Source organism: Schistocerca piceifrons, chromosome 3 (assembly GCF_021461385.2).
Source record: "Schistocerca piceifrons isolate TAMUIC-IGC-003096 chromosome 3, iqSchPice1.1, whole genome shotgun sequence".
NCBI classification, from domain to species: domain Eukaryota; kingdom Metazoa; phylum Arthropoda; class Insecta; order Orthoptera; family Acrididae; genus Schistocerca; species Schistocerca piceifrons.
The window spans coordinates 290,802,843-290,815,617 of record NC_060140.1 but is presented as its reverse complement, the minus strand read 5'-3'; the positions used below and the strand labels follow the sequence as shown (position 1 = coordinate 290,815,617).

General features: G+C 43.3%; 1 protein-coding gene across 1 annotated transcript in view; it reads right to left on the bottom strand.

The window, feature by feature from the left end:
• Positions 1–7,264: 7,264 nt before the first annotated feature.
• The window catches only part of LOC124789758 (prohormone-1-like), a 310,220-nt gene continuing 304,709 nt past the window's right edge, over positions 7,265–12,775 (bottom strand). Inside the window, exon 3 of the mRNA XM_047257211.1 lies at positions 7,265–7,568. Within this exon, the coding sequence (XP_047113167.1) occupies positions 7,404–7,568 (165 nt within the window). The 3' untranslated portion in view covers positions 7,265–7,403. The remainder of the gene's footprint in view (positions 7,569–12,775) is intronic.

The window sequence follows — 12,775 nt, the reverse complement described above, 5'->3', positions numbered from 1 at the left end:
GAGCAGATAAGCAGTTGTTAGCATCCCACTTAGTAAATTAATCGACTTCGTTTACTTCCGGTACGATGGACGTGGAAGAATTATGGGCAAATTTTAAACACATTGTAAATCACGCATTGGACAAGTATGTGCCGAAAAAGTGGGTTACGGACGGAAAAGACCCACCGTGGTTTAACGGCGCAAATCGGAGAATGCTCAGGAAGCAAAGGCAGTTGCACTCGCAGTACAAGAAAGATCGGAAGAATGAGGACAGGCAAAAGTTAGTCGAGATTCGTGCTGCTGTAAAAAGAGCGATGCGCGAAGCATTCAACCACTACCACTTTCATATCTTAGCAAAAGATCTTGCTGAAAACCCAAGGAAATTCTGGTCTAACGTAAAATCGGTAAGCGGGTCGAAGGCTTCCATCCAGTCACTCACTGATCAGTCTGGCCTGGCAACGGAAGACAGTAAAACGAAAGCTGAAATTTTAAATTTAGCATTTGAGAAATCTTTCGCGAAGGAGGATCGTACGAACATACCGCCGTTTGAGTCTCGTACAGATTCCCGTATGGAGGACATAGTGATAGACATCCCTGGGGTTGTGAAGCAGCTGAATGGGTTGAAAATAAATAAATCGCCAGGTCCTGATGGGATTCCAATTCGGTTTTACAGAGAGTACTCTACTGCATTGGCTCCTTACTTAGTCTGCATTTATCACGAATCTCTTGCCCAATGTAAAGTCCCGAGCGACTGGAAAAAAGCGCAGGTGACGCCTGTATATAAGAAGGGTAGAAGGACGGATCCTCAAAATTACAGACCAATATCCTTAACATCGGTTTGTTGCAGGAGAATCGAACATATTCTCAGTTCGAATATAATGAATTTCCTTGAGACAGAGAAGTTGCTGTCCACGCATCAGCACGGCTTCAGAAAGCATCGCTCCTGCGAAACGCAACTCGCCCTTTTTTCACATATCTTGCGAACCATGGATGAAGGGTATCAGACGGATGCCATATTCCTTGACTTCCGGAAAGCGTTTGACTCGGTGCCCCAATGCAGACTCCTAACTAAGGTAGGAGCATATGGGATTGGTTCCCAAGTATGTGAGTGGCTCGAAGACTTCTTAAGTAATAGAACCCAGTACGTTGTCCTCGATGGTGAGTGTTCATCGGAGGTGAGGGTATCATCTGGAGTGCCCCAGGGAAGTGTGGTAGGTCCGCTGTTGTTTTCTATCTACATAAATGATCTTTTGGATAGGGTGGATAGCAATGTGCGGCTGTTTGCTGATGATGCTGTGGTGTACGGGAAGGTGTCGTCGTTGAGTGACTGTAGGAGGATAGAAGATGACTCGGACAGGATTTGTGATAGGTGTAAAGAATGGCAGCTAACTAATATAAATTAATGCAAATGAGTAGAAAAAAGAATCCTATATTGTTTGAGTACTCCATTAGTAGTGTAGCGCTTGACACAGTCACGTCGATTAAATATTTGGGCGTAACATTGCAGAGCGATATGAAGTGGGAGAAGCATGTAATGGCAGTTGTGGGGAAGGCGGATAGTCGTCTTCGCTTCATTGGTAGAATTTTGGGAAGATGTGGTTCATCTGTAAAGGAGACCGCTTATAAAACACTAATACGCCCTATTCTTGAGTACTGCTCGAGCGTTTGGGATCCCTATCAGGTCGGATTGAAGAAGGACACAGAAGCAATTCAGAGGCGGGCTGCTAGATTTGTTACTGGTAGGTTTGACCATCACGCGAGTGTTACGGAAATGCTTCAGGAACTCGGGTGGGAGTCTCTAGAGGAAAGGAGGCGTTCTTTTCGTGAATCGCTACAGAGGAAATTTAGAAAACCAGCGTTTGAGGTTGACTCCAGTACAATTTTACTGCCGCCAACTTACATTTCGCGGAAAGAGCACAAAGATAAGATAAGAGAGATTAGGGCTCGTACAGAGGCATATAGGCAGTCATTTTTCCCTCGTTCTGTTTGGGAGTGGAACAGGGAGAGAAGATGCTAGTTGTGGTACGAGGTACCCTCAGCCACTCACCGTATGGTGGATTCCGGAGTATGTATGTAGGTGTAGATGTAGAAGCTGCTGCTACATGCACTTCACTTCTCTGCCATGACAAACATGATCGGTGGAGAGTCACACCAATGATCAAAGCAATCTGTGAGCTCTTTTAAGAAGCTGGCTATATGAGTGATCACCTTTACACTCAGCACTGTAGTATGGAAATCAGACGTAAATATCAGGTTGCCTTCGATTCGGAAAGTGGGTGCACTCCGCGACTGTTATGTGGCTTATAAACTAAAGAGTGCAGCAACCAGTCGCCCTTTTTGAAATTTTATTACGCAGATCCAGATTTCAGCTAGTGGCTAGCCATTCTCAATACACTATTTTCTATTCTCGATGCATGTAAGTCCCTGTTGTTCGGGCGCCGGAAGCATTGAGAATGGCTAGCCACTAGCCGAAATCTGGATTTACGTAATTAAATCTAAAAAAGGACGACTGATCGCTGCACTCTATAATTTATAAGACGTAAATATGGCGAGATACTTCTTGTTGTACGTGCTATATTTGGTACTTTCGTAGCGTTTTCCTGGTTAGTGGTCCTACTTTAAGCAACTGCTTAAAAATCGTAAATGGTGGATACAACATAACAGAAATGAAGCGCTGTGTTGGTCACGTAGATTCACTGAGTATGATGTCGCTGAGAAGATCTGGTAACAAGACTTTCGAACTGTAGACTTCCAGCCCAAAAATGTGCCGAGGGGTTAAAAATGTTAACAAGATTTTAACTGTTGCAGTCACTTACAGTTTATTTAGCTTATTGTGAGCAGCAGCTTAAGGTCTATTGAAACGCGAAGAACCTCGAAAAGACAGATTCCAGCTGCAGGCTAATGAACGTTGACAGCACCGGAAGCAGCGTGTCAGACTCCTAGAGTTTTGGTTAGCACTTACTGTAACGTTCCGCTGTGTCTTCATGTATCATGATGAGTCATCTGTAGAAAGAAAGCCTTGCTTTTACGTCGAAATTTCCGTAAATACGTGCAGAGGATTCTTTTCGTCGTCTAACAATGCCAAGCTTGCCGTTAAATCACCATAACAGCTATTGTGTTCTAGTCTTCCAAACAAAAAAGAAAAACTGTGTTAAAGAGAAATTGACAGTGATTATTGAAAATGATTTTTTTAACTTACGGATAACAAAACAATCACTTGCTGTACTTTTTAAGCATCTGGTCATATCAACTGTGTGTAGTATAAACAAATACACCACAATTTGAGCCGGCTGCTGTGGTCGAGCGGTTCCAGGCGCTTGAGTCTGGAATCGCGCGGCTGCTACGGTCGCGGGTTCGAATCCTGCCTCGGGCACGTGTGTGATGTCCTTAGGTTAGTTAGGTTTAAGGAGTTCTATGTCTAGAGGACTGATGACCTCAGATGTTAAGCCCCATAGTGCTTAGAGCCATTTGAACTACAGTTTGAGCCAAAGCTGTAAAAATACAAGAAAAGTGTTTAGTGCCCTCTGAACCTTGTTCAGTGGCATGCCTGAATAAAATCCCGGTTTTAAACTCCGTCGTCTCGAATAAAATCCTCCAGCCATCTTCATCATGAGGTAAACTGGTGACTGCCAGGGCTTGTACCGTGTTCCCCTTACGTAGGCAATGTGTCAGTGTCTGGAACCATTCAGAGGACGACCGCAATAACGCATGCGTAGGGAGGGGTGTTGGCAGTTCGTGGAAGGCCTGGCTCACTTCAGGACGGGGCGCACGAGAAATGCGGGGCTCGCAACGAATTTGTGACGTGACGTCACGCTACTCGGCCTGTGCGGCGCCCAAGGGAGATCAATATTTAATTGAAAATGTACCCACTAAAGGACTTAACTTCGTCGTGTGACATCAAAAGCTAGCATGGAGTTTAAAATCGCAGTCATGAATTATTAAACTCGTCTGAAATAGTTGCTGACTGCCCGTCATAGACAGCTGCTGACCTGCAGTGTCAAGTACTGTGATGTACACCCCGTGGTCCCGAGGCAAGGCCCATGAGGATGTTTGAAACTGTCGTTCACATTCTCCCTACGAGTATCAAGCCTCTGCCTTTGCTCCTGCCCCTGCTCAGTATCCAAAGTCTGCGCCCATTGCTTACTATGTGTATACCTCTGACTTCCGTTAAGTTTCTGGTTGTTTATTCTATTCTTGGCCGCCTCTTTTGTTGTTGTTGTTGTGGTCTTCAGTCCTGAGACTGGTCTGATGCAGATCTCCATGCTACTCTATCCTGTGCAAGCTTCTTCATCTCCCAGTACCTACTGCAACCTACATCCTTCTGAATCTGTTTAGTGTATTCATCTCTTGGTCTCCCTCCACGATTTTTACCCTCCACGCTGCCCTCCAACACTAAATTGGTGATCCCTTGATGTGTCAGAACATGTCCTACCAACCGACCCCTTCTTCTAGTCAAGTTGTACCACAAACGTCTCTTCTCCCCAATCCTATTCAATACCTTAAAAATGGCTCTGAGCACTATGGGACTTAACAGCTGTAGTCATCAGTCCCCTAGAACGTAGAACTACTGAAACCTAACCAACCTAAGGACATCACACACATGCATGCCCGAGGCAGGATTCGAACCTGCGACCGTAGCAGTCGCGCGGTTCCGGACTGCGCGCCTAGAACCGCGAGACCACCGCGGCCGGCTTCAGTACCACCTCATTAGTTATATGATCTACCCCTCTAATTTTCAGCATTCTTCTGTAGCACCACATTTCGAAAGTTTCTATTCTCTTCTTGTCCAAACTAGTTATCGTCCATGTTTCACTTCCATACATGGCTACGCTCCATACAAATACTTTCAGAAACGACTTCCTGACCCTTAAATATATACTCGATGTTAACAAATTTGTCTTCTTCAGAAACGCTTTCCTTGCCATTGCCAGTCTACATTTTATATCCTCTCTACTTCGACCATCATCAGTTATTTTGCTCCCCAAATAGCAAAATTCCTTTACTACTTTAAGTGTCTCATTTCCTAATCTAATTCCCTCAGCATCACCCGACTTAATTCGACTACATTCCATTATCCTCGTTTTGCTTTTGTTGATGTTCATCTTATACCCTCCTCTCATGACACTGTCTGTTCCGTTCAACTGCTCTTCCAACTCCTTTGCTGTCTCTGACAGAATTACAATGTCATCGGCGAACCTCAAAGTTTTTATTTCTTCTCCATGGATTTTAATATCTACTCCGAATTTTTCTTTTGTTTCCTTCGCTGCTTGCTCAATATACAAATTGAATAACATCGGGGATAGGCTACAACTCTGTCTCACTCCCTCCCCTACCACTGCTTCCCTTTCATGCCCCTCGACTCTTATAATTGCCATCTGGTTTCTGTACAAATTGTAAATAGACTTTCGCTCCCCGAATTTTACCCCTGCCACCTTCAGAATTTGAAAGAGGGTATTCCAGTCAACATTGTCAAAAGCTTTCTCTAAATCTACAAATGCTAGAAACGTAGGTTTGCCTTTCCTTAATCTTTCTCCTAAGATAAGTAGTAGAGTCAGTATTGCCTCACGTGTTCAAATATTTCTACGGAATCCAAACTGATCTTCCCCGAGGTCGGCTGCTACCAGTTTTTCCATTCGTCTGTAAAGAATTCGCGTTAGTATTTTGCATCCGTGACTTATTACACTGATTGCTCTTTTGTAACGAAATCTAAATATGAATAGACGAGTAGCACATTGCATTTTGTGTCCATTCTGTAACCAAAGTTCAGCCACAACCAAGTGCTCAAGCTCCTTCATTTTATATATAACGTGTGCGTAGTAAAATGCTGAGCGACACTGCGAATCATCTTGCCTCTGCAGACGCTACCTCATTCACGGAGGACATGACACAACACGTACTCCACTGGGTGTTTGTGTTGTCCTCATCATTTCATCATTATTTGTGACAGTGGCTCGAGTGGACTGCGAGAAACATTGGACTGTGTAAAAAGCTGATGACCGCGCAGTTGAGCGCTCCACAAACCAAGACATCATCACAACGGGTACTCGAAGGCGAGCATGGTCCGTAATGGGGCGTTACATATATCTCGGATCTTCGAGGCAAGGTGGAAGAGTGATCTCAGTCAATATCTCTTTATCACACGGAGACAGCTCTCGAAAGTTCGAGTGTTTTATTCTAAATGGCGTGTTCTGAAAATAGAAAATATTTTCGAAGTAAAATAACATCGTTTATATTGTTTATAACACTGTCTCTGTGGTCTCATTGTTTAGTATGTCTAGTGTATGTGAAGAGGTAATTCCTAGCATTGATCACCTTGGAAAAGTAACTAGAATTTTACGTGATTTATCTGTGGCATTTACAACATTTTTATGTTTTCCGATGCCATGTGACGAAACCTATAAACTTTTGACATGTTGTTTCCACATACCTTCTAATGTTGTTACGCAGTCAAATTTCCTAGACAAAAAGTTGATGTATGTATGAAACATAAAACACTTTTTCCTTAAATTTTTTTTCAAAATATAGCTATTCTTGCGTCTGATGGTGTCACAGAGCAGTGTACTGTGCCGTAAGCTCATACGTCAGCACTGAAGTACGTTCATACTACAGCGATCAGTTACATGGCACCAGACTAAACAGTATGGAGCAGGAAGGAAGAAACATAAATAAGCACACAAGTAAATATTATTGTTTATACTTGTTTATTCTTCACCTTAAATGCTTACAAAGATGCTAAAGTGAAGTCAACACTACATCACGATTTTTTTCACGATATGCATTAATTGATTGGAAATGTATGTTTTAAGCAGACATGATATTAGGGCCACTTGGTATAAGAAGTTAGCTAATAAACTATATTTGGGGAAGTCTAACACACTTATGTACATCTATTAGATTTAATAGAACGGGCTTATTGGTGAAGTATTCCCTAACTCGTAAAAATTCTAAATCATAAAGAGGGAAGATAACGAAAGCGCGCCAGTGCACTGAACTTTTACATTGGTTAGAAGTATATAATGGACATGAGGATACGTTCACTACTGTATAATTTTTTTGTGAAAACTGGAAATGATGTAGAGACGCCAAGGAAATTGAACATTAGATACACATAAATGTAGTGATAATATTATCAGATGAGTTCTGCTCGCTATCACTGGGACAGGACAGTAGTTGAGGAAGTTGGCATTGTTTGGGATGTAAGGGTACGAGTGTCAAAGATTATGTACATAGGTAAATTTATCTAAGTCTCAGTAAGTTTATCACACGTTTTTAGCCTAGAGAGGGGAGGCTGGACTACTGGGGCTGCGGAGGTCGCCCCCCGTGGAGTGACAGAGGAGCGTCTTCAGTGCGCCGGCGCGTTGCCGTTGTCTGGGAGATGGTGGCGGTGGCAGAGGGTAGCTGCGGTGTCGACGCGCTCCGCCCGCCTACTTGCCGAAGCAGGAGACGGCGTTGAAGGCGCACTGCTTCCAGTAGGAGCGCTTGCGCTGCAGGTCGCTGACGTCCATCTGCGCGCGCAGCCGGTTCACCACCTGCTTGGCGAACAGGTAGTTGATGAGCGCTGTCTCGATGGAGCCGTCGTCGTCCACCAACTGAAACAGCGCGCAACTTGCCGTTACTCACTGCTGGAGTCTACCAGCAAACAGCTGACATTGTTGGAAAACTAACAATAAAAGACGGAGCAGATCCTCTATGGTACACAAAACGGGCCAGGACGCTGATGCAGAAGCAATGAAAATGACATAAAGATTTAAAAGAATGCAAGATCTAAGATATTGGCGGTGAGTTACAGAGGCTCGAAAGTTAGCGCGGTCTTAAGTGCCAGATGCTTTTAATACGAGGGGTGTCCAATAAGTACACTATTGGCCATTAAAATTGCTACACCACGAAGATGACGTGCTACAGACACGAAATTTAACCGACAGGAAGAAGATTCTGTGATATGCAAATCCTTAGCTTATCAGAGCATTCACACAAGGTTGGCGCCGGTGGCGACACCTACAGTGTGCTGACATGAGGAATGTTTCCAACCGATTTCTCATACACAAGCAGTAGCTGAGTGGCGCTGCCTGGTGAAACGTTGTTGTGATGCCTCGTGTAAGGAGGAGAAATGGGTACCACCACGTTTCCGACTTCGATAAATCTCGGATTGTAGCCTATCGCGATTACAGTGTATCGTATCACGACACTGCTACTCGCCTTGGTCGAGATCCAATGACTGTTAGCAGAATATGGAACCAATGGGTTCAGGAGGGTAATACGGAACGCCGTGCTGGATCCCAACGGTCTCGTATCACTAGCAGTCGAGATGACAGTCATCTTATCCGCATGGCTGGAACGGATCGTGCAGCCACGTCTCGATCCCTGAGCCAACAGATGGGGACGTTTTCAAGACAACAACCATCTGCACGAACAGTTCGACGACGTTTGCAGCAGCATGGACTATCAGCTCGGAGACCATGGCTGCAGTTACCCTTGACGCTGCATCACAGACAGGAGTGCCTGCGATGGTGTGCTCAACAAGGAACATGGGTGCACGAATGGCAAAACGTCATTTTTTCGGATGATTCCAGGTTCTGTTTACAGCATCATGATGGTCGCATCCGTGTTTGGTGACATCGCGGTGAACGCACATTGGAAGCGTGTATTCGTCATCGCCATACTGGCGTATTACCCGGCGTGATGGTATGGGGTGCCATTGGTTACACGTTTCGGTCACCTCTTGTTCGCATTGACGGCACTTTGAACAGTGGACGTTACATTTCAGATGTGTTAGGACCCGTGGCTCTACCCTTCATTCGATCCCTGCGAAACCCTACATTTCAGCAGGATAATCCACGACCGCATGTTGCAGGTCCTGTACGGGCCTTTCTGGATACAGAAAATGTTCGACTGCTGCCCTGGCCAGCACATTCTCCAGATCTCTCACCAATGGAAAACGTCTGGTCAATGGTGGCCGAGCAACTGGCTCGTCACAACACACCAGTCAGTACTCTTGATGAACTGTGGTATCGTGTTGAAGCTGCATGGGCAGCTGTACCTGTACACGCCATCCAAGCTCTGTTTGATTCAATGCCCAGGCGTATCAAGGACGTTATTACGGCCAGAGGTGGTTGTTTTGTGTACTTTTTTCTCAGGATCTGTGCACCCAAATTGCGTGAAAATGTAATCACATGTCAGTTCTAGTATAATATATTTGTCCAATGAATACCCGTTTATCATTGCATTTCTTCTTGGTGTAGCAATTTTAATGGCCAGTAGTGCAATTCAACACATTTCTCCGCGCGGCCAATTTCGGTTTAAAAAATTCAGAATTTGTTGCGGGACATGATGGAATATTCTTGCTTCAGTTTCTATAATTGCGTGAAGATCACAGATGGCGGTGCCATACGTATTCTTTGAAATGGCGTCTGTAACAGAGATGCGATTCAGGCAGTGAGCTGTCTTTTTTTTTTTTTTTTTTTTTTTTTTCACAGAACCAGAGCGTCGTAGATATTCAAAGGCGCTTGCAGAATGTCTACAGAGACCTGGCAGTGAGCAAAAGCACGGTGAGTCCTTGGGCAAAGCATGTGCAACCTTCTTCCAGAGTTTTTAGCTGATACTGCCGTTTACCGTCTAGTAAAGTTATCAGAAGATCAAAATGAATTGCAAAATGATTTCTGTATGATGCAAAAATGGGCAATTGACCAGAATATCTAAAAAAAGTTAAATGTCGGTTACACAGTAAATCCGCAAGTTTTATTGGCTCAACACTTACAAGATGCAATAAATCTATTGAAGAAACTACCTACTGCCTACTGCTTATCACGTCCGTCCTCTGGATTACTGCTGCGTAGGATGGGATCCTTACCACATAGGATTGAAGAAGAACATTGAAAAAGTTCAAAACGTTTTCTGTATTATCGTAGAGTAGAGGAAAGAATGTCACGGACATGATAAGCGTGCGGTGGTGGCAATCATTGAAACAAAAGCGTTTTATGTTGCGGCGAGAGGTCTGATCATGAAATTTTGATCAAATATTTTATCCTCCGATTGCGAATATATTTTATTGACTCCCGCCTATCATCGGAATAAAATCAGAGTTCGAACTAAAAGATTTAGGTGTCGTTTAGCTCAAGTGCCCATTCGAGAATGGAACGGTCGAGAAAAAATTTGAAAGTGGTTCTATGAACCTTCCGTCAAGCACGTAAACGTGAATTGCAGAGTTGTCACGTAGATGTAGATCTATGGTTCTGTCGGTTGCTAATGTGTCAAACATGTCGATGCAAGCTACAGGTTACGCATACATCAAGCGACAATTTCTTTGATCGCAGGCATCTTCATTTTGCCTGTTTTTATGCACCATATATTGTCGAATTGAATGTTGAAATTGATGACGTATTGAACATATAAAAAGCAAAAATAAATGCAGCTAACAGAAAGAATGAATACAATTTTTTAAAAATAAAAACAGTCTAAGATCGCATGTAACTTGTTAAAATTTGAAAATTATTTATCAGATGACCGCTGCATACATCATCTTTACCGGCGCTACATAGCGAACTGCTTCTCGCAACACTCTCTTTCCAGCCGAGGATTGTTGATAGTCTGACGATGATCGTATCACGATCGAAATTGATCCCGTGATAAATAAATTTTAACAACTTACATGTGATGTTAGGCTGTTTTTATCTGAAAAAGTTTTACTTCAATTATGATCGCTGTTTTCGTAGGAACAACGTTCCAAGAGATACATAATAAATATAGCTGAAAGCCTAAAATCCCATTTGGCAAAGTGTTTCGCAGAAAAGGTTTATAATGTTGATATCTTTTTTGGTAAAAGTAAGTAACTTGCTTTAAATATTTACGATCTGTGCGTCACCACCGGCATAAAAGATTTTCCTTACCATAAGTCAAACCCTATACTTTTTAATCTCCTCCATATTGTTATCAACTTATAGGTTCTTGACCCAAGGCCCTGCTATGATTATAACAGACCGACAACGTCCATACTAAAGTATAACGGACAACTCTCTAGTGTAATGATATCATTGCTTTTCCCGAAACCATACAGAGCAAATTCAGGGAAACGTATTGAACAAAGACTATGCAATAGTTGTTTAGCTTCCACCCTATATCTGACGTTGGGATCACGGGAGTAAGAGAGATTATGTCATATATGGAAGCATATTTACATTTTCCCTTGTACGATAGGTAAATGGAAAAGTTCAGGAAATGACCTGCAGAATGGACTGCACAGTGACTCGTGAAGCAATACGTAGCCGAAAGGATACCCTCCTACTGCATCTGAAAGAGGAAAGAGTATAACTCGGATTTACAAGGATCTGGTAAAATGAAAAAATAGTCTCCACAACGCTCAGTAAAAAATGTGATGAATATGGAGAAGATATAAGGAAATAGGTTTTCGTCAACGCTAATGCACAGTTTGTCGAGTTTGCTAATCACACTAGACGCCTTCTCTCTAGTAAATGTCCGAAATGCTCAAATCGTAGCAGAAGGAAGCAGTGTGGCGAATAATAACAACGTAGTCATAAAGCTAATTAATCATATTTTGTAGAATTCTCTTGCTTTCGCCTCGGTCACGTAGGACAAACGGACCCGCTCCATCTCCCTGTGGTTGCTAGGATTAGGCACAGGTTTTTAATACTGACACTGTACATTGTTTTGCAAGTTCAAAGCTTTTTGATATGTAATGATGGGAGCAATCTAAACGTCGTAATAAATTCAGAAATTTATTAAGCTACCTAGACAATTTTGTTCATAAAATCTTCAGGTGCTCCCTGACGATACTGTTCTGCTCGTGACGGTTGGCCGTTACCTTCTCCATCACTTCATTTGTGTCGCTATACGTGTAGCCATAGCGTTGGGTGGGTGAAATGTGCACCTACTGGAGACCACAGTTTGCCGCTGGGCGTCGCAACCACCACCACTGACAGAAATCAGATGATGGATGGCCGACGTATATAGAATGCCGACACCAGCAGAGCAGAAGTCACCAGGAAACATCTAAAGCCAGCCGCTGTGAACGAGCGATTTTAGGCCCTTCAGCCCGGAACCGCGCTGCTGCTACGGTCGTAGGTTCGAATCATGTCTCGGGCATGGATGTGTGTGATGCCCTTAGGTTAGTTAGGTTTAAGTAGTTCTAAGTCTAGGGGACTGATGACCTCAGATGTTAAGTCCCATAGTGCTCAGAGCCATCTGAACCATTTGAAACATCTGGAAAAGTCAACGAATCTGTTTGCTGAAATGTCGTGGCGATATTACAGTGTGATCCGGCCAGACAACTGAGAATTCTACAAGTTGGAAATACGTCGGGAAAACATCAGATAGCAAACTATCTGATGTTAGGGCAGCTGATGGTTGATTGATAGGAAAAGAACAGAGTAAAAATGATATGGAGTGCTTTTTGTAAATCAGAGCTTTCTAAAGTAAGTTTCTAATGCGTCTGAAATGGGGAGTTCAAAATCGCTGTGCATTATCAATGTTGTCTAATAGCAGTAAGGTACTGGCTACTGATGCAAATATCATTCAGAAACTGAGGATTTCTCAGGGACTCATAAATGCATGTTGGAAATCACTATGAGAGACAGGAAGACAAAACAAATGAACCGAGGAACAGACTGGAATGGATAAGCTAATAAATAATGAAAATGAGATGGACGTGTGCGTGGATATGGGCGGGACTACTAGCCAGACGAATGGATTGCGGACCGATCCTGATAACTCGCTGACAGATTTCGGCAGCTAACAGGAAACTCAGATAACGACTGAACAGAAAGTATGCGAATGACGAGCATAA